This window comes from Corythoichthys intestinalis, chromosome 7, assembly GCF_030265065.1.
Source record: "Corythoichthys intestinalis isolate RoL2023-P3 chromosome 7, ASM3026506v1, whole genome shotgun sequence".
Classification (NCBI taxonomy): Eukaryota; Metazoa; Chordata; class Actinopteri; order Syngnathiformes; family Syngnathidae; genus Corythoichthys; species Corythoichthys intestinalis.
The window spans coordinates 16317917-16341844 of NC_080401.1; the positions used below are offsets into that span (position 1 = coordinate 16317917).

Consider the following 23928-nt stretch of genomic DNA (forward strand, 5'->3'; position numbering starts at 1 on the left):
TCATAATACAGTGAGGACAGCTCCGGCTTGTAGTCCAGGGTGGCTTATTTATGAACAAATGCTGTTTTCGTGCCAAATTTGGTGGGTGCCAGCTAATAGTCAGGTGTGCCTTATAGTGCGAAAATTACGGTATCTTTTTGTATAACTGTGAAATACTGAAACTTGGCATCATTGATGAACGACTGTAGTCCGCGTCTCAATGATGTGTCCAAGTCACCACACGCATTTCCAATGCCTGCGAGCTTCTTAACCGCTCCACGATGGCCTGTCAGAGCAAAGAGTTGAACATTTTGTCTTCTGTAGATTAATGATAATTGCGATGTTGTAGAAAAGGACCAACTAAAATGGCTAAAAAAAATGTTGTACAAACCTAGTCAAACGGCATTGAAGGGCATAAAAAAATAATGTTAAAAAAACACACTTTTGTGCCACTTTAAAATACATGTTGTTTCCTCTGTAGTTGATGATGCTAAATAGCTTCAGGTGTCTTGAATGCAGTCCGGTTGCACTTAATTCAACTCTCGGTGGGCCCTCCTCCTAATTTCTCTCTCTATTAACCTGATGGTCTTATCTTCCTCTTTATTGTCTCCTCACGAGCTTAATCTCTTACCGTCTCCATCCTCCTCCATCAATCACCCACACAACTAGCCTGCAGTGACTGCCTAAGCCCGCCTGATCACTTCCTGCCCATTAGTTTGGTTGGCATGGCAGTGCTGACATGCTAATTGTAGCATAACAGATGCATGCATGCTTTATTAATCAATTTGTCGCCTTACAGGATAGTAGGTAGACACACGATTTGATCAATGTTCTTTTTTACTTCAGGTCATGCGAATTTTTGTGATTTGTGACGTCAGGGTCCCTGTTTTTGTAGACGTTGCCTAAAATGAGACAAAATATTATTAATATATCTCTAGATAGAGTGTGTGTGTGTGTGTGTGTGTGTGTGGGGGAGGGTGTGTGTGTGTGTGTGTGTGTGTGTGTGTGTGTGCACTGGTTTCCATGTTTTATGGGGACAAAAATCTGTATACACAGTCACGTCATGGGGACCAGTTGCGGTATGGGGACCAAAAAGCTGGTCCCCATGAGTCAAACTGTAAAATTCGATAAAGCAGGTGGTCTATATGTGCCTGTGAAATTTTTAGCCTTGGCCCAAAAAGCATGATTTTTGATCAACGTATGTGTGTAGACAATGCTCATTAGCCCCCCCTACATAGTTTTCACTGCTATGGCACTCACTGCGACTGCACTGCTCTACACACACATTTACATAATCCCACCCACTTCCTGGTCCCCACATGTAAGGATTTTTACATCAATGGATCAGAACAGGCAGAAAGTCATCTTTAATTAGAATCATCAGAAGACACTAGAAAGAGCTAGTCAACATGCCAGCAGAAGAAGATGAAGTAAATGTAACACAAAAAATGCTAATTTGTTTGCATGAACAAATAAGTTTTCTATTATGTATTATCTAGTTATATATTTCATTGCATTCACTGCTTCACACACATATTTGCATAATCCCGCCCACTCCCTTGTCCCCAATATGTGGTGATTTTTACAACGATGGAGTCAAACAGGTAGAAAGCAATCTTCAATTAGACTCATCAGAAGACGCTAGCAAGAGCTAGTAAACATGCCAGCCAAAGAAGCAAAAATAAAACCTAAGGTAAGCTGTTTTGTATGCTTGAACAATTAAGTTTGCTGTTGCTAGCTAATTATAGCTCCAATTGCGCAAATTTCCTTAAGTTTGCTCTTTTTAGTTAATCACACTGTAGCTCTAACTGAGTAATGTTTTAAGCTTAGTACTACTTTGTATCATAATGGGATTTAAGAATATTTTTGCTCCGGATGAAGAGTTTTATTTAAATTATAGGGCTAAATCTTAAGCATAAATATTTGTAACAGTATGTTAGCAATTTATTGGGTGAAAAATGTGTAGAAGTATGGATTAACTTTAGAAATGAGTCAAACATGGAATTTATTTTTGTGGAATGCATAACCAGAGTGTTATATTTAAGTGAAAAAAGTTAGTATTCCACTTTGGTTCTGAGAAAGGCAATGATTTAAAAAAAATAATTAAAAAAGGCATATGTTTCTGCCCATAGAAAATCTTTCCAGATTTCCCATTTTTGCTTTGGTTCACAGATTAGTCATGTACTTTTACACAAATACCCATCAGATGTTACATTTATTTCTATGTTGCTGCATTTGGGTTTTTTCCCCTCAAATCAATCAAGTAAGCCAGAATAAACATTGGAATGAGGTGTGATGGAACAGAGATATTCTAATACATATGCTGTATAGCTTACTGCATTTGTATATATATATATATATATATATATATTTTTTTTTTTTTAATTATGTTTGATGTCATATTATAGAAAAATCTTACTGAATGTAATGAAAATACTTTTTTATGTGTTCAGTTTGAAATGCCAAAAAGGGTCAGCCCCCTTCAGGATGCCATTTGTCATGTTACCTCAAAGACTGACAAGACAGACAAATTGTGCATCAAGTACATTGATGCAGTTAAAGGTAAGATGTGGTCTGTGTGATTTGTTGTGATTACAAAAACTACATGATACACAAAACGTACAATTATTACCACATGGGCATCAAAAACCAACCAAAATCTGAGGTGACATTAGACACTAGTAGAGCTGCAATAAATATTAACCATCATTGATAATTAAAAAAAAAAAAAAAATGCAGGAATATGTGTGGCACTTTTTGTAAAGATAAAAAATTAAAGCACCAGCAAAGCAATTCTAACTGTAGGCGACCATTTGTTGTACCGCTACATGAAGGGAGTTAAGGGATACAGTGTTCAGAAATCAAAGCAAAAACTTAGTTTTAAATTAACTTAATAATCCTTTGACAAACAAAACTACTCTGACTCTGAAGAATTAAACAATTGGAACCTGAGTAATTCAAATAATGTCTAGAAATAATATGGGTTCTTTTTTCGTTACGGAATATATGAAATTTTATTTTTATTTATTGATATCTGAGAGAGTTTGCTGATTTGATACCATTTGGAAATTAATGATGAGTCTGTTTTGTTTTTTGTAAATGTGTTGTTAAAAAAAAAAAAAAAAAAGTGTTCCCTCTGTCTGCAGGACGTGGTGTTTTTGCAAAAGCTGCAATCAGCAGAGGTCAATTTGTTGCAGAATATAGGGGTGATCTGATAAATGATTCAGAATATCAGTGCAGAAGAAGAGTTTACCACCCATCATGTGCTGCATTTATGTTTGCATTTAAGTGGAGAGGAAAAACATGGTGGTAAGGCTTAAATTATATTCTGAACAGAATTACACAAATTAGAATACCCTGAAAGGTATTATCATCTGATTATTTTCTTTTCCTCATCTTTTTTCAAGCATTGATGCTTCAAGAGATGATGAATCATTTGGGAGGTTGGTAAATGATGAACACAGACGGCCAAACTGTAAAATTAAAAGGATTGATGTGGAAGGAAAGCCACACCTCTGTTTGTTTGCTGTGGAAGACATTCAAGAAGGAGAAGAAATAAATTATGATTATGGAGTTGATGACTGTCCATGGAGAACACAAGTATGTGAGATGGAACACAGAATCGCTCTGTAATACAAAACGAAAGTAATTTTTACCTACCTACCTACATACCCGTACCATCTGTTTACTTTGACTGAAATATGTGTAAGGAAGGAGATTGGCATGTAGAAAGGAATCTTGACTCTGAATTGGACTATCGATTGACATTTGTTGTATTAAGTTCATTTTTTCTACACTTTTCTTTTATCCCAGACAATTGTTGTTGTTGACAAAAGTGAAAACATGTCAGGCAAATAAAACAACCTAAATCAATTGTCTGGGATAAAAGAAAAATTCAACTAAGATTGGTTTGTAAAATCATATTATACAATGATGATTTACTAAATGTGTTGCAGATGAACGGCATTAAGGAGAGTGATTTGGGAATAGAGACCTCTTGTTCCTCCATGATTATGGATCAGATGGAGAATGTGACATGTCAAAACAACTCTCAACAGGTACTTTTATATCAATCTCTTTTTGAGTTATTTGTCTATCTACTGATTCAGTCCTGAGGATACGTACAGCAGCCAAATTCATGTAATGCGTTTGGAAGGTTAATGTTATGAGAGTATTTTAAACTAATTTAATATCACATAGTGATTATTATTTTATTTTTCAATGTATTGTGGACACTGACAGTGCCCCACATTACACAATCACGCCATAAGGTGAAAGGGAGTAAAAATGTTTGTGTGATATCTTCGGAAATCATACCGCTGCTGGTCCGGTCTCCATGAGAAATTAAAGTTTGTGTAAATAAATATCCACACAAAGTTCTGTTTGGTTTACTGAAAGATGAACAAGGACGGTGGTTGGCAGGTAGAAAGGGTTGTTTACACTGATGTTTGCTTGGGAATTACTTTTGGTTTCTTTTATCATATTCTACAATTATGATTCTCTAAATGTGTTGCAGATGGCCGCCTTTGAGGACTGTGATTCGGCTTTAGAGACCTCTCATCCCTCCATGACCGTTGATCAGTTAGAGATTGCTGCTGTTCCAAACAACACACAACAGGTACTTTCATCTCCATCACTTTACAGGTCATGTTTTCCATCTACAGCACAGCCCATGTGATGCTGGGAACTAAATTCCATGACAAAGTAAGGTGGAAAGAGCATATTTCATGGATTGCATTCAGTTAATGTAAAAAATATATTTTAAGCTAATTTTTATTGAACCTTGTGAATATTATTTTGGTTATTTATCACTTTGTTCTAGACATTTACGATGTCCCCACATTGCACGTTCACACCATAATTTGAAAGGGTGTAAAAATGTTTGGGTGATATCTTGGAAAATGATATTGGTGCTAGTCTGGTCCCCATGAAAAAATTAAAGATTGTGTGAATAAATGTCCCCACAAAGCCCTATTATTTTTACTGAAATGTGTGAGGACGTGGGTTGGCCATTAGAAACGGATGTTTATGCTTAATTTGACTTCATATTGACTTTTGTTTTGTCATATCAGATTCTACAATGATGATTTACTAAATGTGTTGCAGATGACCACGATGAATGACAGTGCCTTGGCTTCAGAGACCTCTCATCCTTCCATGAGTATGGATCAGACTGAGATCTCTACTTGTCCAAACAACACTGAACAGGTACTCTCACCTCCATCACATGTGCGGTTATTTTTTTCCCTCTAAATCACTTCCTTTGTGATGATGGGCACTAAATTTCATGATAGAATCATGTGGATAGGTAAAGGAGCACACTTCATAATTTGTATTCAGTAGATTAATGTTACGAGAATATTTTAGACTGATTTAATTGATCATAGTGAATATAATTTTGGTTATTTATCACTTTGTTGTAGACATTTACGATGGCCCCACATTACACGTTCACACCATAATCTGAATAGGTGTAAAAATGTTTGGGTGATGTCTTGGAAAATTAGATTGCTGCTGGTCTGGTCCCCATGAAAAAATTAAAGATTGTGTGAATAAATGTCCCCACAAAGCCCGATTATTTTTACTGAATGTGTGAGGACGTGGGTTGGCCATGGAAACAGATGTTTATGTTTAACTTGACTTCATATTGACTTTTGTCTTGACATATCATATTCTACAATGATGATTTACTTAATGTGTTGCAGATGACCACCATTAATGACAGTGCCTTGGCTTCAGAGACCTCTACTCCTTCCATGGATATGGATCAGACGGAGATCTTTACTTGTCCAAACAACACTCAACAGGTACTCTCACCTCCATCACATTTGTGGTTATTTTTTTCCGTCTTAATAACGTCCTTTGTGATGATGGCCACTAAATTCCATGATAGAATCATGTGGATAGGTAAAGGAGCGCACGTCATTAATTGTATTCAATAGATTAATGTTACAAAAATATTTCAGACTGATTTAACTGATCATAGTGAATATAATGTTGGTTATTTATCACTTTGTTGTAGACATTTACGATGTCCCCACATTACACGTTCACATCATAATGTGAATGGATGTAAAAATGTTTGGGTGATATCTTCGAATATCTGGTCTGGTCCCCATGAGAAAATTAAAGTTTGTGTGAATAAATGTCCCCACAAAGCCCGATTATTTTTACTGAAATGTGTGAGGACGTGGGTTGGCCATGGAAACGGATGTTTATGCTTAATTTGACTTCATATTGACTTTTGTTTTGTCATATCATATTCTACAATGATGATTTACGAAATGTGTTGCAGATGACCACCATTAATGACAGTGCCTTGGCTTCAGAGACCTCTACTCCTTCCATGGATATGGATCAGACGGAGATCTCTACTTGTCCAAACAACACTCAACAGGTACTCTCACCTCCATCACATTTGCGGTTATTTTATTCCCTCTAAATCACTTCCTTTGTGATGATAGGCACTAAATTCCATGATAGAATCATGTGGATAGGTAAAGGAGCGCACTTCATTAATTGTATTCAGTAGAGTAATGTCACGAGAATATTTTAGACTGATTTAATTGATCATAGTGAATATAATTTTGGTTATTTATCACTTTGTTGTAGACATTTACGATGTCCCCACATTACACGTTCACACCATAATCTGAATGGGTGTAAAAATGTTTGGGTGATATCTAGGAAAATTAGATTGCTGCTGGTCTGGTCCCCATGAAAAAATTAAAGTTTGTGTGAAAAAATGTCCCCACAAAGCCCTATTATTTTTACTGAAATGTGTGAGGACGTGGGTTGGCCATTAGAAACGGATGTTTATGCTTAATTTGACTTCATATTGACTTTTGTTTTGTCATATCAGATTCTACAATGATGATTTACTAAATGTGTTGCAGATGACCACGATGAATGACAGTGCCTTGGCTTCAGAGACCTCTCATCCTTCCATGAGTATGGATCAGACTGAGATCTCTACTTGTCCAAACAACACTGAACAGGTACTCTCACCTCCATCACATGTGCGGTTATTTTTTTCCCTCTAAATCACTTCCTTTGTGATGATGGGCACTAAATTTCATGATAGAATCATGTGGATAGGTAAAGGAGCACACTTCATAATTTGTATTCAGTAGATTAATGTTACGAGAATATTTTAGACTGATTTAATTGATCATAGTGAATATAATTTTGGTTATTTATCACTTTGTTGTAGACATTTACGATGGCCCCACATTACACGTTCACACCATAATCTGAATAGGTGTAAAAATGTTTGGGTGATATCTTGGAAAATTAGATTGCTGCTGGTCTGGTCCCCATGAAAAAATTAAAGATTGTGTGAATAAATGTCCCCACAAAGCCCGATTATTTTTACTGAAATGTGTGAGGACGTGGGTTGGCCATGGAAACAGATGTTTATGTTTAACTTGACTTCATATTGACTTTTGTCTTGACATATCATATTCTACAATGATGATTTACTAAATGTGTTGCAGATGACCACCATTAATGACAGTGCCTTGGCTTCAGAGACCTCTACTCCTTCCATGGATATGGATCAGACGGAGATCTTTACTTGTCCAAACAACACTCAACAGGTACTCTCACCTCCATCACATTTGCGGTTATTTTTTTCCGTCTTAATAACGTCCTTTGTGATGATGGGCACTAAATTCCATGATAGAATCATGTGGATAGGTAAAGGAGCGCACGTCATTAATTGTATTCAATAGATTAATGTTACAAAAATATTTCAGACTGATTTAACTGATCATAGTGAATATAATGTTGGTTATTTATCACTTTGTTGTAGACATTTACGATGTCCCCACATTACACGTTCACATCATAATCTGAATGGGTGTAAAAATGTTTGGGTGATATCTTCGAATATCTGGTCTGGTCCCCATGAGAAAATTAAAGTTTGTGTGAATAAATGTCCCCACAAAGCCCGATTATTTTTACTGAAATGTGTGAGGACGTGGGTTGGCCATGGAAACGGATGTTTATGCTTAATTTGACTTCATATTGACTTTTGTTTTGTCATATCATATTCTACAATGATGATTTACGAAATGTGTTGCAGATGACCACCATTAATGACAGTGCCTTGGCTTCAGAGACCTCTACTCCTTCCATGGATATGGATCAGACGGAGATCTCTACTTGTCCAAACAACACTCAACAGGTACTCTCACCTCCATCACATTTGCGGTTATTTTATTCCCTCTAAATCACTTCCTTTGTGATGATAGGCACTAAATTCCATGATAGAATCATGTGGATAGGTAAAGGAGCACACTTCATTAATTGTATTCAGTAGAGTAATGTCACGAGAATATTTTAGACTGATTTAATTGATCATAGTGAATATAATTTTGGTTATTTATCACTTTGTTGTAGACATTTACGATGTCCCCACATTACACGTTCACACCATAATCTGAATGGGTGTAAAAATGTTTGGGTGATATCTAGGAAAATTAGATTGCTGCTGGTCTGGTCCCCATGAAAAAATTAAAGTTTGTGTGAAAAAATGTCCCCACAAAGCCCTATTATTTTTACTGAAATGTGTGAGGACGTGGGTTGGCCATTAGAAACGGATGTTTATGCTTAATTTGACTTCATATTGACTTTTGTTTTGTCATATCAGATTCTACAATGATGATTTACTAAATGTGTTGCAGATGACCACGATGAATGACAGTGCCTTGGCTTCAGAGACCTCTCATCCTTCCATGAGTATGGATCAGACTGAGATCTCTACTTGTCCAAACAACACTGAACAGGTACTCTCACCTCCATCACATGTGCGGTTATTTTTTTCCCTCTAAATCACTTCCTTTGTGATGATGGGCACTAAATTTCATGATAGAATCATGTGGATAGGTAAAGGAGCACACTTCATAATTTGTATTCAGTAGATTAATGTTACGAGAATATTTTAGACTGATTTAATTGATCATAGTGAATATAATTTTGGTTATTTATCACTTTGTTGTAGACATTTACGATGGCCCCACATTACACGTTCACACCATAATCTGAATAGGTGTAAAAATGTTTGGGTGATATCTTGGAAAATTAGATTGCTGCTGGTCTGGTCCCCATGAAAAAATTAAAGATTGTGTGAATAAATGTCCCCACAAAGCCCGATTATTTTTACTGAAATGTGTGAGGACGTGGGTTGGCCATGGAAACAGATGTTTATGTTTAACTTGACTTCATATTGACTTTTGTCTTGACATATCATATTCTACAATGATGATTTACTAAATGTGTTGCAGATGACCACCATTAATGACAGTGCCTTGGCTTCAGAGACCTCTACTCCTTCCATGGATATGGATCAGACGGAGATCTTTACTTGTCCAAACAACACTCAACAGGTACTCTCACCTCCATCACATTTGCGGTTATTTTTTTCCGTCTTAATAACGTCCTTTGTGATGATGGGCACTAAATTCCATGATAGAATCATGTGGATAGGTAAAGGAGCGCACGTCATTAATTGTATTCAATAGATTAATGTTACAAAAATATTTCAGACTGATTTAACTGATCATAGTGAATATAATGTTGGTTATTTATCACTTTGTTGTAGACATTTACGATGTCCCCACATTACACGTTCACATCATAATCTGAATGGGTGTAAAAATGTTTGGGTGATATCTTCGAATATCTGGTCTGGTCCCCATGAGAAAATTAAAGTTTGTGTGAATAAATGTCCCCACAAAGCCCGATTATTTTTACTGAAATGTGTGAGGACGTGGGTTGGCCATGGAAACGGATGTTTATGCTTAATTTGACTTCATATTGACTTTTGTTTTGTCATATCATATTCTACAATGATGATTTACGAAATGTGTTGCAGATGACCACCATTAATGACAGTGCCTTGGCTTCAGAGACCTCTACTCCTTCCATGGATATGGATCAGACGGAGATCTCTACTTGTCCAAACAACACTCAACAGGTACTCTCACCTCCATCACATTTGCGGTTATTTTATTCCCTCTAAATCACTTCCTTTGTGATGATAGGCACTAAATTCCATGATAGAATCATGTGGATAGGTAAAGGAGCACACTTCATTAATTGTATTCAGTAGAGTAATGTCACGAGAATATTTTAGACTGATTTAATTGATCATAGTGAATATAATTTTGGTTATTTATCACTTTGTTGTAGACATTTACGATGTCCCCACATTACACGTTCACACCATAATCTGAATGGGTGTAAAAATGTTTGGGTGATATCTAGGAAAATTAGATTGCTGCTGGTCTGGTCCCCATGAAAAAATTAAAGTTTGTGTGAAAAAATGTCCCCACAAAGCCCTATTATTTTTACTGAAATGTGTGAGGACGTGGGTTGGCCATTAGAAACGGATGTTTATGCTTAATTTGACTTCATATTGACTTTTGTTTTGTCATATCAGATTCTACAATGATGATTTACTAAATGTGTTGCAGATGACCACGATGAATGACAGTGCCTTGGCTTCAGAGACCTCTCATCCTTCCATGAGTATGGATCAGACTGAGATCTCTACTTGTCCAAACAACACTGAACAGGTACTCTCACCTCCATCACATGTGCGGTTATTTTTTTCCCTCTAAATCACTTCCTTTGTGATGATGGGCACTAAATTCCATTACAAAGTAAGGTGGAAAGAGCATATTTTATGGATTGCATTCAGTTAATGTAAAAAAAATATTTTAAGCAAATTTTTATTGAACCTAGTGAATATTATTTTGGTTATTTATCACTTTGTTCTAGACATTTACGATGTCCCCACATTACATGTTCACACCATAATCTGAATGGGTGTAAAAATGTTTGGGTGATATGTAGGAAAATTAAATTGCTGCTGGTCTGGTCCCCATGAAAAAATTAAAGTTTGTGTGAATAAATGTCCCCACAAAGCCCGATTATTTTTACTGAAATGTATGAGGACGTGGGTTGGCCATGGAAACGGATGTTTATGCTTAATTTGACTTCATATTGACTTTTTGTTTTGACATATCAGATTCTACAATGATGATTTATTAAATGTGTTGCAGATGACCACCATGAATGACAGCGCCTTGGCTTCAGAGACCTCTCATCCTTCCATGAGTATGGATCAGACTGAGATCTCTACTTGTCCAAACAACACTGAACAGGTACTCTCACCTCCATCACATGTGCGGTTATTTTTTTCCCTCTAAATCACTTCCTTTGTGATGATGGGCACTAAATTCCATGATAGAATCATGTGGATAGGTAAAGGAGCACGCTTCATTAATTGTATTCAGTAGATTAATGTTACGAGAATATTTTAGACTGATTTAATTGATCATAGTGAATATAATTTTGGTTATTTATCACTTTGTTGTAGACATTTACGATGTCCCCACATTACACGTTCACACCATAATCTAAATGGGTGTAAAAATGTTTGGGTGATATCTAGGAAAATTAGATTGCTGCTGGTCCCCATGAAAAAATAAAGTTTGTGTGAATAAATGTCCCCACAAAGCCCGATTATTTTTACTGAAATGTGTGAGGACGTGGGTTGGCCATTAGAAACGGATGTTTATGCTTAATTTGACTTCATATTGACTTTTGTTTTGTCATATCAGATTCTACAATGATGATTTACTAAATGTGTTGCAGATTGCTGCCTGCAAGGACTGTGATTTGGCTTCACAGACCTCTCATCCCTACATGAGTATGAATCAGATGGAGATTGCGACTTGTCCAAACAACACTCAACAGGTACTTTCATCTCCATTACTTTTCAGGTCATTTTTTCCATCTACAGCACAGCATTTGTGAGGCTGGGCACTAAATTCCTTTATATAGTCATGTGGATGTGTAAAGCAGCCAGTTTAATATATCGCGTTCAGAAGGTTAATGTTACATGAATATTTTAGGCTGATTTTAATTGATCATAGTGAATAAAATTTTGGTTATTTATCACATTTTTCTAGACATTTACGATGTCCTCACATTACACTTTTAAACTATAATGTCAATGTGTGTAAAATGTTTGGGTTACAATTTGGAAAATGGGGACTGCTTGTAGTCCCGGTCCCCATGAGAAATGAAAGTTTGTGTTGATAAATGTCACCACAATACCCGTTTGGATTTACTGAAAGATGTGTGAGGACGGTGGTTGGCAGGTAGAAAGTGTTGTTTACACTGACATTTGCTTGATAATTACTTATGGTTTCTAATACCATATAACTGTGATTTACTAAATGTGATGCAGGTTGCAGCCTACAAAGACTGGGATTTGGCTATAGAGACCTCTCATCCCTCCACGACTGTGGATCAGTTAGCGATTGCTGCTGTTTCAAATAACACACAACAGGTACGCTCATCTCCATCACTTTTCAGGAGTGAATGTTAAAAGTTTTTGTAAAGCAATGTCCCTACAATGCCTGTTAGGTTGGACTGAAATATATGTGGGAACGTAGTTTTGTAGGTAGAAGAGAATGTTGATTCTGAAGTTTACTTGAGATTTACTTTTGGTGCCTTATATTTTATTCTAAAATGATGTGTTACCTAATGTTTTGCAGATGATCACCATTAACAGTGATATAGCTTCAGAGATCTTTTGTTCCTCTATGACTGTGGGTCATTTTGAGAATGTTGCTGATTCAAACAGTCAACAGGTACTTTCATATACATCACTTTTCAGGTTATATTTTTCACTCTACAGCAAAGGTGCTTTCATTTATACATATTTTTTTAAGTTTTTTTTTTTTTTCTCAATAGCTTAGACTTCATGATGAGCTATAGATTGCTAGATTACATGATAGTCATGTGGAAAACAAAAAAGCCTTTTTTATTTTTTTTATTATTCTGAAGGTTAATGTTGCACAATTATGTTTGGCTATCTTGGTTAATCACTTTATTCTGGACACTTAAGATGTATTTTGTTTTCTTATATCATTTCCTACAATGATGATTTACTAATGTTGTTGATGATGTTGCAGATGACCGCCTTTAAGGACAGTGCATTGGATTCAGAGACCTCATGTCCTTCAACAACTGTATATAGTAAGGAGAATGTTGCTTTTCCAAACAACACTCAACAGGTACTTTCATATTTACTTTTTAAGTCTATATGTACGGTATATAATTATCAAAACGTTCATTAACCTTGAGTTTGTGGAAAAGCAGTGTAAAAGTATTTCATGTTGTGCTCATGCCAAAGTGAAATATTTATGTTCACAAAAAGCTAGTTTAGTTTTAGGATATGTGAAGGCAGGTAGCATTTGGCTAGGAAGGAATTTCTAAATCCTTTTAAAATAACTTTAAATACTGTTCTGGTAAATATTAACGTGTATGTTTTCACTTCTTATTATCAGGCTATTACAACGACACATAGTGACAGACACAGAAGGACCAGAAGTGTCATTGTGAGTTTATATACTGGAAGATACTAAATAGATCAAAACTGAGTTTGTCTTTTTTCACTTTAGTGTGTTGCTCAAAATGTTATATTTAATGTTCTAATCATACAGTAGCCCGTGATTGGTGACGAATACAAGTTAACATAGGTTTTAAACAACTCACACTTAAATGACATACTAATTAGTGATCTTCAGACAACATGGGGGAGGCTGGGCCAAATGTATTTACCCTGCATCCCTAGTACAAGCAGATTCTTGAAGATACTGTATCATTTTTAACAAAGACATTTGATGATGAGCAGTTAAATTGTTAACAAATATATCACAATACGCTTTACGGTATGTCAGATTTTAACATTCTTCATAAGAAAATTCAAAACTTCATGAAAATTTGAAAATGTTTCAATTTCATTTAAATTATTCATGTTTGAATATATTTCAGATGAAAGACACAAGTTTTGAAGATTCAGATGAGCTTTTTTATTCTTCACCATCAAGTGGAGATGAGTTTATCCCTGATACCACCTCCAAAAGTGATACCGACTGTGAGGCCAGCGACAGATACAAACTACCCACACTGGCAAAACATGATATATCTGACATGGAAATCCCTATGTGTGACTCTACCACACCAAAAAACAGTCATACATCTAGTGTCAGAGCAGAAGAGAAACCCTATTCCAGTGAAACAGAAGAACCTTCTTCCAGCAGAGCAGATGATGTCCACAGTTCAAGTCATACCAGAGGCACAGTAGTTGTTGGTCCATGCAAAAAAGTGGGTGCCAAAAGAGTGTATGATAAGAGACATTACTGCTTGTATTGTTCAAAGCCTTACGCGAAGATGGCAAGGCATTTAGAACGTTCACATGAGGATAAATCAGATGTAGCGCGTGCTGTTAGCTTTCCTAAGGGCTCGAAGGAAAGAAAAAAACAGTTAGATTATATTCGTAACAAAGGAAACTTTGCTCACAATGCATTTGTTATGCAGTCAGGAAAAGGAGAATTAGTGCCATTTAAACGGCCTCCTAACGAGACACAAGGAAATGACTTTATGCATTGTGCACATTGTCAAGGACTTTTCCTTCGCAAAGTTCTGTGGCGACACATGCGTATTTGTCAATTCAAACCTGGATCAAATGCCCCTAAACCAGGAAAGAACCGTGTTCAATCTTTATGTGTATACACAGGGCCCGTACCAGCAGCCACAAGTGAACAGTTGTGGCAAATAGTTACTTCAATGAATCCTGATCCGATCTCACACATAATAAAAAATGACCCAGTAATTATTGAATTTGGGCAACATTTGTTAAATAAAAGCGGTACATCAGCAAAGAATAAAAATCATGTGCGAGAGAAGATGCGAGAATTGGGAAGGTTGGTTCAGGGTGCCAGGAGAGTGACCACCTTGAAAAACATGGAAGATTTCATTAATCCAGAAAAGTACATGGAGACTGTTACAGCTGTCAAGTTTACATGTGGGCATGAAAATGAATTAGGCAGGTTTTTGGTTCCATCACTCGCAAACAAACTAGGACACTCCTTAGTTAAAGTAAGCAAACTCCTAAAAGCCAAGGGTTTAATCTCAAACAATGAAAAGCTTGTAACGGAGGCCACCAACTTTGAAGCTGTCCATAAGGAAAAGTGGCACGAGTTGATCTCAGCTGCAGCATTAAGGAACATCAGGGAAGCAAAGTGGAATGTGCCCAGTGTCATGCCCTTCACCAAAGATGTCCAAAAACTGCATGCATATCTCACTCAAGAACACGATAAATGGTACACATTCCTCTCTGAGACTCCATCGGCAAAGGTCTGGAATGAGCTGACAAAGGTGTGTCTTGTCCAGCTCATTCTTTTCAACCGGCGCAGAGAGGGAGAGGTGGCATGCATGCCCCTATCTGCATTTCTTTCGAGAGACACCTCTGATCCACATGATGATTTGGACTGGGCACTCTCTGAGTTGGAAAAAAAACTCTGCAGACACTTCACCAGGATTGTTATCAGAGGAAAGCGTGGACGTCCAGTGCCCATTCTTCTCACTCCTAAAATGCTGCGTGCCATAGAACTCCTTGTTTCACAGAGAGAAGCTTGTGGGGTTCTGAAAGATAATGAATACCTATTTGCACGACCAGGGGCCATGACACACTTCCGAGGATCGGATTGTTTCCGTTCGTTTGCACAGCAATGTGGTGCTGCATGTCCCAGGTCACTGACATCGACCAAGCTGAGAAAGCATGCCGCAACCTTGTCAACAGTGCTAAACATGACAAACACAGAAATGGACCAATTGGCCAATTTTCTCGGCCATGACATTAGAGTCCACAGAGAGTATTATCGGCTGCCTGAGAAGACTTTGCAACTTGCCAAAGTCAGCAAACTCCTTATGGCTCTCGAACAGGGTAGAATGGCTGAATTCAGTGGGAAAAGTCTGGATGAAGTTGAGATTGACCCAGATGGTATGTCTTTTTATTTCTGTATTTGCCATCCCTTCCTCTTTGAGTACAAAAAAAGTAAATTGCAGTTTGCATGACTTCTACAGAAAAACTTCTGGACAGTGATGATGACACCATGCATACAGGACACCTAAATGATGATGGTACAGTAGGTCTGGGTTGTTGGGTTAAATACTATTTTTATTATATTTTAAAGAAACACTATCTTTTTTCCTGTTTTTAGTATGTCTTATTTTTGTGGGAGGGTTTTTGTTTTATGACCCAGATTATAAAATTTCAGGACTGTAAATGAGTTTTAGCACTTGGAATTTAGCTGGAAAATATTTATTTTTACTCTTGAAGTGGCTTGTGGACATGTTTATCTTATTCTATTATACCTGTGTAGGTGGTTAAGTACACATTTACCCTAATTTATTGCCAAAATACTATAAAACTCTGAAAAAGGTTACTTTCCATAGGACTACTAACAGAGGAGACACATCCCCCTCCTGAGAGGATTGAAACACCATTGCTATCACGAGAGGGACACTCATCTTCTTCATCGGGTGATGAGATGTCATCAGCAGTCGGTGCTGAGAAACCTTCCTCAAAAGGTTTTTTTTATTTTTTTGTAATTTGGACTAAAATCAATAACTCTTTTAATATATAAATATTACTAGTACGAGTAATTAAGACAGGAAATAACATCTTTACAGTACTTTTAATAAGCAACCAATAACCAACTACGGTATATTTAATATTAAAATTAAAATCTAAGACCAATAATTTATTTATGACAAACACAGACATGCATTCAGAAACTTATTGTTACTGCAAAAGTTTTTAACACTTTCTAAATCGTAAGATAAATAGAAATAATAATTCGGCTTTAGTTATCTTTGAGTGCAACGGCTTTAGTTATCTCTGAGTGTAAACACAATTTTTCTATTAAAAAAAAACTTCTTTCGGAGGACATTTAGAAGAAATAGAGGACAGACCAAAGAAGAGATAAAAAAAACAAATAAGAGGTGCAAAACTCCATCTGTTGATTGTGAGATGCCATCAGGTGTCATTGTTAAGAAACCTTCTAAAAGTTGATTTTAAAACAGATTTTGTGTTGAAGTTAGAAATAAATTCAGCAGCTATTCTAAAAATATGAACATTTCAAATATTTCTAATGAGAGAAGACAAAATCAACTTTTAATAAAACTAAATATATTCATGAAATGTATGAATGTAAAAATGTATTTGAGTGGAACACATCAATGCATGAGGATATGTACATAATTATTTGTACTATATGTGCAATATGTTCTATTTTCCATAGGAGCAGACCAAGATGAAACAATGAGTGATGACATACCACACAAGAGACCCAAAACACATAGGAGGCACGAACCCCCATCATTAGATGGGGTCCGTGCAAGGGCCAGTGCTAAGAAGTCCTCCACTGAAGGTAAACACTTAGAAATCAAGCTGTTTTTAATCAAATATATTCATTGTATTGTAATCAAAGTATTGTAATAGTGGGAACACCGATATGAAATTTTGCATTGAAAATTAAATACTACTCTTTTGAGATCTCACAATCTCACAAATATGTGTGTCGTGAGCAGTGTTGTTAATAACGGCGTTACAATATAACGGCGTTACTAACAGCGTTATTTTTTTCAGAAGTGGGTAATCTAATTAATTACTTTTCTCATCTTGGCAACACCATTACCGTTACTGAGGACGGAAAGGCATGCGTTACTATGCGTTATTATATTGGTCGAAAAGTCTGAGGGAGACGGACTCACCGAGACGACAGAGCAGAGCAAGAGTGGGGAGGAGGCAAGAAAGTTGTGACGCCGAGCAAACGCGATGCTAGGTAGCTCCAATAATACCTGTTGTAAATGGGCTGATAGCGTACAAACTACGCCCGCATGTTATGGTAGATATGGTAGACATGGTAGATATCACATGTACTGTATATAGATATAACTAGATGCAAAATGACAGACACGGCACTAGATGCGTTAGTAAACAGCCGCAATCTTAAAGCAGTAGACCTTTTATTACGGCTCTGTTGTAGAGAACCTTCCTAGCGAACCTAAGTAACTTTTTATCTAAAATACTTCTAAATCAGTAAAATCTTGACTTGAATCTATCTTTAAATGATGACACAGTTTTAAAACTTTCATATGTTGAAAGTAGAGAGAAGGGAACTAATGCAATAATGGGAGCAATTTTAACAACTTTTAACAGTTGATTCAGGGTAAAGGGTAAATTAGGGTAAAGAATTGGGCTCGGGCCAATTGTACCAAAAACCTTCACAAAAAACTTTACATAGTGTGGCCAATGTTTTTTTTTTTGTTTTTTTTGAGGAAAAAAAAAAGTAATTATCACCAATTACTTTGCCATGTAATGTCTTACATTCAGGTAATTGAGTTACTAACGCAATGACTTTTTGGGAGAAGTAATTTGTAACTATAATTAATTACTTTTTTTCAGTAAGATTAACAACACTGGCCGTGAGAAAGATAGACTTATCCAACATTGTACGTCCTCTAAAGTCATCAGGGAAGATGACTCTCATCCATTTATTGTACAGCAGAAAACAGAGGCATATTTTACTGTCAATGTAAATTATCGATGGCTGTCAGGGTTAATAGACACTCAATTCCTTAAATATATTTTTTAATCATTTATTGACCCTTGAATTTCAAGTGGCTTTAAGTGGCTATGTGTTGTTGAATATTTGTAATTAATTCATAAATGTCAAAAAATGAAGTGTTCACATTTTGAAGTAATTTCTTCCGAATATGTCATAGTAGGATATAACAACAGAGGCTTTGCTCTCTGAACAGTAGAACTGCCTGCAGAGTCATCATTTTTATAGAAAACTCGGAAGTTGCAGGGACCTGTGATACTGCAGCAGGGAAGACCTGGTTGAGTTGATACAAAAAGGAAAATTTCCTGGGAGATCTGGCACATTTTTGGCTCTGTTGTTCTTTCTATGAATGCATGACACTTTTACACGTAATGGTACACAAGACTATTTAGTCTTTCAAATAACCTAGTCTGGTGGTAGTTTTACCTATTGGCATAATAGGTGGTGTCCCAGGGAGCAAGCTACAGTATATAATGTAACTTCACAGCATTACAATAATGTTTGTCTTTATAGGTGGCATTAGACATGATTTCAATCACAAACTTCTTTATTCTTCCAATCACAACCCCCCCCCCCCCCCCCCTCCCTAAACTTCAAGGCAAAACCACGCAGAAGAAGAAATGTCCCTGGCAGAAGAAGGAGGTGCAGGCGGTGGAAAGGCACATGACAAAGTTCATAACATCTTTCATTGTGCCAGGTAAACTGGACTGTGAAAAGTGTTTAAGGGCTGAACCAGAAGCCCTGAAGAACCGGGACTGGCGGAATCTCAAATTTTACATTTACAACCGCATTTCAGCATCTAAAAGGAAATTGCAATGTAAATAGATTTTTGTTATCAACACTCTGGTAAGTTTTTCACACACAACACTGGTTTGATGGGTTTTTTTTGTTTTGTTTTTGGTTTTTCATTTGTTCTTTTTTTTGTTATTCTAAAGACGACAGTGTTATGTTTGTGTGCCATTTGACCTCACCAAAGGCAATTTGTTGTTGTTTGTTGTTGTTGTTCCATTAAATGTAACATGTTTTCATAAAATTTATTTCAGTGTGAAATATATTCGTGTTGGCAGATGAAACTAATATTAAATGGCCTCTATTTCAATATTCAGTCACTGACTGTCAGGTTATGGTTTAATACAGATGCTTACTACTGTATGTCAATACAACTGGTAAAATGTCCCCATTAATCAAGTTCAATTTGTGGGGACCAAGTGTGAAATATGTAAATTACTTTGCATATTATTTAAATGAGGTCCCCAAAAAGAATGTATAATCGTTTTTTTTATAGGTCCCCAGAATGCATGGTGAAAATCATCACTTCATCATTTCTGATATTTGAAGGCGTGTATAAGTTCACATGGCCAAACTGGTTATACCTGATTTTTTTCAGCTCTGTAAACCATTTAGAAAGGGTGGTCCCCACAAATGATGCTTTCATAATTTTAGATTTTTGGTCCCCAGAAAACATATAAACCCGTATATGTGTGTGTGTGTGTGTGTGAATTGATGTTTGTCTCATTGTACCCTGCGATTGACTGGCAACCAATTCAGGGCATACTCCGCCTACTGCCACGCTGCATTAGCTTTGGAATTTAGTACATTGGTCTATGCCAATATAGGCAGACTGTTGCAGTTAGTGTGTATCTTTCTCTGGACAAAAGCCGTACTGTTACTACACTGCCGAAGAGGTGGTTTAAGTTCCAGCACAAGGTAGACTGATGATCTTGAAACGGCGCATGACGTGCAGGCTGACAGATATGCAGCTTAGCTGTCATGTGAGGTAGACATAATAGTTTTTTATTCATAAATATGTGAAGTCTCCAAGTGCCCATTTACGTGTGGAGATCTCAGTGACCATATTTATGTCATCTGCCCAGTAGGGCTGCAATCCTTTCCCCATACCAAGCACGTGTCAAGCTTCCACTGAGCAAACCAGTTTCTCCTCCTGCCTGCCAGGTAGAAGATTGTGGAACCACAGGAGTGCTAAAATAAGAAAAATGAATAAATAGATAAATTAATAAATTAGGGCTGTCAATATTATCGCGTTAACGGGCGGTAATTAATTTTTTTAATGAATCACGTTAAAATATTTGACGCAATTAACGCACATGCCCCGCTCAGATTAAAATGACAGCAGTGTAATGTCCGCTTGTTACTTGTTTTTTGTTGTTTGGCGCCCTCTGCTGGCGCTTGGGTCCAAATGATTTTATGGGTTTGGGGAGTGAGCATGGTGTAATGACATTAGAACTGAAACGAATACTCGAGCAACTCGAGTAACTCGAGTTTAAAAACTGATCCGAGTAATTTTATTCACCTTGAGGAATCGTTTAATTTTGACAGCTCTAAGCATCACGTTTTGCCCAGACTACTTTTAATGCGGGACAACGCACTGACGTCACGTGTGTAGAGGAAGAAGCAATTAAAAAAAAAAAAAAAAAAAAAACATTGCAGCCAACAGCTGCTACAAACTACGCCGACGTTGCTAAAAACTACGCCCGCGTGATGCTAGTGCGGTAGCAGGTAGTGTCCAATGCGTCTCATAGATATCGCATGCATTTAGGACTAGATGCGAAATGACAGACTTGGCCGTGTCTGGGCAGCGTTAGTAAACAGCCGCCATCTTTAGGCAGTAGACTTCTCATCGCTAATAAATATAACGTTACTGTCACTCGCTCACGTAGACGTAACGTTAGCCCTTCGGAGGGCTACGTTTCTATTGATCATGACCACTGTCGATGCGTGGCTAACGTGTCTTAAATATAGGCTTTATTTAATCTGTAAAAAACAGCGCTGTAGAGTGATGAGGGTGTCAAATTAAAACATAATAAAGCTAACTGTCAGTTTTAGCTCGGTAGTCATTGCTGAATAAAACACCAAGTAGAACTGGTCCTTAATGTGCTCCAATACAGCAGGTATCGTACATTTATTTTGAACACTGCAAAAACTCAAAATCCTATCAGTACTTACAGTTTAGACTAACTTAAAACTTAACTAGAACTTAAAAATTAGCTTGACACAAATGGAAATTAAATTGAAACACGTGGGAAAAACACGTAGCTTTCAAGTGATGTGTGTTATCATGCGCAATGACATTTTTAGGTAAGAAATATGTTTTTTTTTTCTATAAGATCTAGAAGTTTTTTGAGTGAAAGCAGTGAATTTTTTTTTCTAGTCACATCTGAGATGCAATTGTTGGCTGTTTTCAACAATGTACATCGAAAATAAAGACATTGATTGACTGAAAATGGTTCAGTATTGGATTAAATGTCTTTTTTTCTGATGTATATTTATAACTGCTCTATACCTTAAAAAAAAAACGGTTTTATCCGATTACTCGATTAATCGATAGAATTTTCAGTCGATTACTCGATTACTAAAATATTCGATAGCTGCAGCCCTAAATGACATCAACAATGGCGAGCTACTAGTTTATTTTTTGATTGAAAATTTTACAAATTTTGATAAAACAAAAACATTAAGAGGGGGTTTAATATAAAATTTCTATAACTTGTACAAACATTTATCTTTTAAGAACTACAAGTTTTTCTATCCATGGATCGCTTTAAGAGAATGTTAATAATGTTAATGCCATCTTGTTGATTTATTGTTATAATAAACAAATACAGTACTTATGTACCGTATGTTGAATGTATATATCCGTCTTGTGTCTTATCTTTTCGTTCCAACAATAATTTACAGAAAAATATGGCATATTTTATAGATTGAATTGCGATTAATTGTGATTAATTACATTTTAAGCTGTAATTAACTCGATTAAAATTTTTAATCGTTTGACAGCCCTAGAATAAATCTAAAAAGTTCAAGGGAATGGATTAAAGCCTGGTGACCAGGCATGAACGTGTCACCATGTATATTAGTCCTTCTCAAAAAATTAGCACATTTTGATAAAGTTGATTATTTTCAGTAATGTACTGATGAACATTAGACTTTCATATATTTTAGATTCATTACACACAACTGAAGTTGTGAACAGGTGCCAGGTCGTGCTTAAAAATGAAATCTTCATCACCATAAAGCTTTTCAGCAGATGGAAGTATGAAGTGCTCCAAAATCTCCTGATAGCTAGCTGCATTGACCCTGCCCTTAATAAAACACAGTAGACCAACACCATCAGCTGACTTGGCACCACAGACCATCACTGACTGTGGGTACTTGACACTGGACTTCAGGCATTTTGGCATTTCCTTCTCCCCAGTCTTTCTCCAAACTCTGGCACCTTCATTTCTGAATGACATGCAAAATTTGCTTTCATCTGAAAAAAGTACTTTGGACCACTGAGCAACAGTCTAGTGCTGCTTCTGTGTAGCCCAGGTCAGGAGCCTCTGCCATTTCCAGCACACGCCTGTGCACGGTGGCTCTGGATGTTTCTACTCCAGACTCAGTCCACTGTTTCTGCAGGTCCCCCAAGGTCTGGAATCGGCTCTTCTCCACAATCTTTCTCAGGGCGCAGTCCCGTCTTTTGATTGTGCAGCGTTTCCTGCCACACTTTTTCCTTCCCACAGAGGTGCCTTAATACAGCACTCTGGGAACAGCCTATTCGCTCAGAAATTTCTTTCTGTGTCTTAGCCTCTTGCTTGAGGGTGTCAATGATGGCCTTCTTGTCAGCAGTCAGGTCGGCAGTCTTGCCCATGATTGCGGTTTTGAGTAATGAACCAGGCTGGGAGTTTTTAAAAGCCTCAGGAATCTTTCGCAGGGGTTTTAAGTTAATTCGTTGATTCAGATAAGGTTAGAAGCTTCTTTAGAGTACCTTTTCATGATATGCCAATTTTTTGAGATAGGGAATTTTTTTTTTTTTTTTGCCAAAATCATCAATATTAAAACAATAAAAGGCTTGAATTACATCAGTTGTGTGTTGTGACTCTAAAATATATGAAAGTCTAATGTTTATCAATACATTACAGAAAATAATGAACTTTATAGAAGGACTAGTACAGCTCTTCCTGCTGTCTTGACCAAGCACAGGCTGTCCAGGAACTTAAACCTGGTGTAAAAATACCCTCTTACGCGCTGCTCTTAATTTATGGATGTTGTATGAAAATAGGGACCTATTTGTTGACGTTTCAAGTGCTCTGAATAGTAAATCAATATATTTTTATTGCAGAAATCCAGAAATGATGACATAGTACTGAACATGCAGAGTGAAATAACTACCTGTTCTTCACATGAGGAATTAACACAGGTTACTTTCTGTTAAATACATTCATATTCAATGAAGCAGCCAGGACAAATCAGCCTGCACAGTCATATTATTTTTCTATTATTATTTATTTATTTTATTATTATATTTTACAAGCAGTTTAATGTCTTTAATCTTGAAAATCATCCATCTTTTATACTGTTAGAGTAAAAAAAACAACATCCATCATGATTTTACAGAATTAAATACTTTAATCTTTCAAATCAAACTAACACTTCTGAGATTTACATAGATTGCATG

At 36.6% G+C, this 23928-nt stretch overlaps 2 protein-coding genes across 11 annotated transcripts in view; both read left to right on the forward strand.

Moving 5' to 3' along the window:
• The window catches only part of ttll7 (tubulin tyrosine ligase-like family, member 7), a 190734-nt gene that overhangs the window by 99250 nt on the left and 67556 nt on the right, over window positions 1-23928 (forward strand). The gene's annotated exons all lie outside the window — the stretch shown is intronic.
• On the forward strand, window positions 966-23624 carry LOC130918416 (uncharacterized). 2 transcript variants are annotated; one of them, XM_057840096.1, is made up of 27 exons: window positions 966-1672; window positions 2433-2541; window positions 3126-3288; window positions 3387-3579; window positions 3936-4037; window positions 4496-4597; window positions 5086-5187; window positions 5685-5786; window positions 6275-6376; window positions 6876-6977; window positions 7476-7577; window positions 8066-8167; window positions 8667-8768; window positions 9267-9368; window positions 9857-9958; window positions 10458-10559; window positions 11049-11150; window positions 11644-11745; window positions 12242-12343; window positions 12552-12647; window positions 12972-13073; window positions 13347-13397; window positions 13834-15844; window positions 15928-15984; window positions 16300-16434; window positions 17148-17276; window positions 19072-23624. In XM_057840096.1, exons 1-27 carry the CDS (start codon window positions 1640-1642, stop codon window positions 19296-19298), a joined length of 4836 nt encoding a protein of 1611 aa, XP_057696079.1. In that variant the 5' UTR covers window positions 966-1639; the 3' UTR covers window positions 19299-23624. The 2 variants fall into 2 exon arrangements, with proteins under 2 accessions (XP_057696079.1, XP_057696080.1); XM_057840097.1 differs by lacking the exon at window positions 13347-13397.

Excerpts from the sequence above, each read along its gene's own strand:
- LOC130918416 (XM_057840096.1), top strand. The coding sequence starts at position 1,640 with ATGCCAGCCAAAGAAGCAAAAATAAAACCTAAG. Across the intron at positions 3,580-3,935 it reads ACTGTCCATGGAGAACACAA|ATGAACGGCATTAAGGAGAG; the intron begins GTATGTGAGATG and ends AATGTGTTGCAG. Across the intron at positions 6,978-7,475 it reads GTCCAAACAACACTGAACAG|ATGACCACCATTAATGACAG; the intron begins GTACTCTCACCT and ends AATGTGTTGCAG.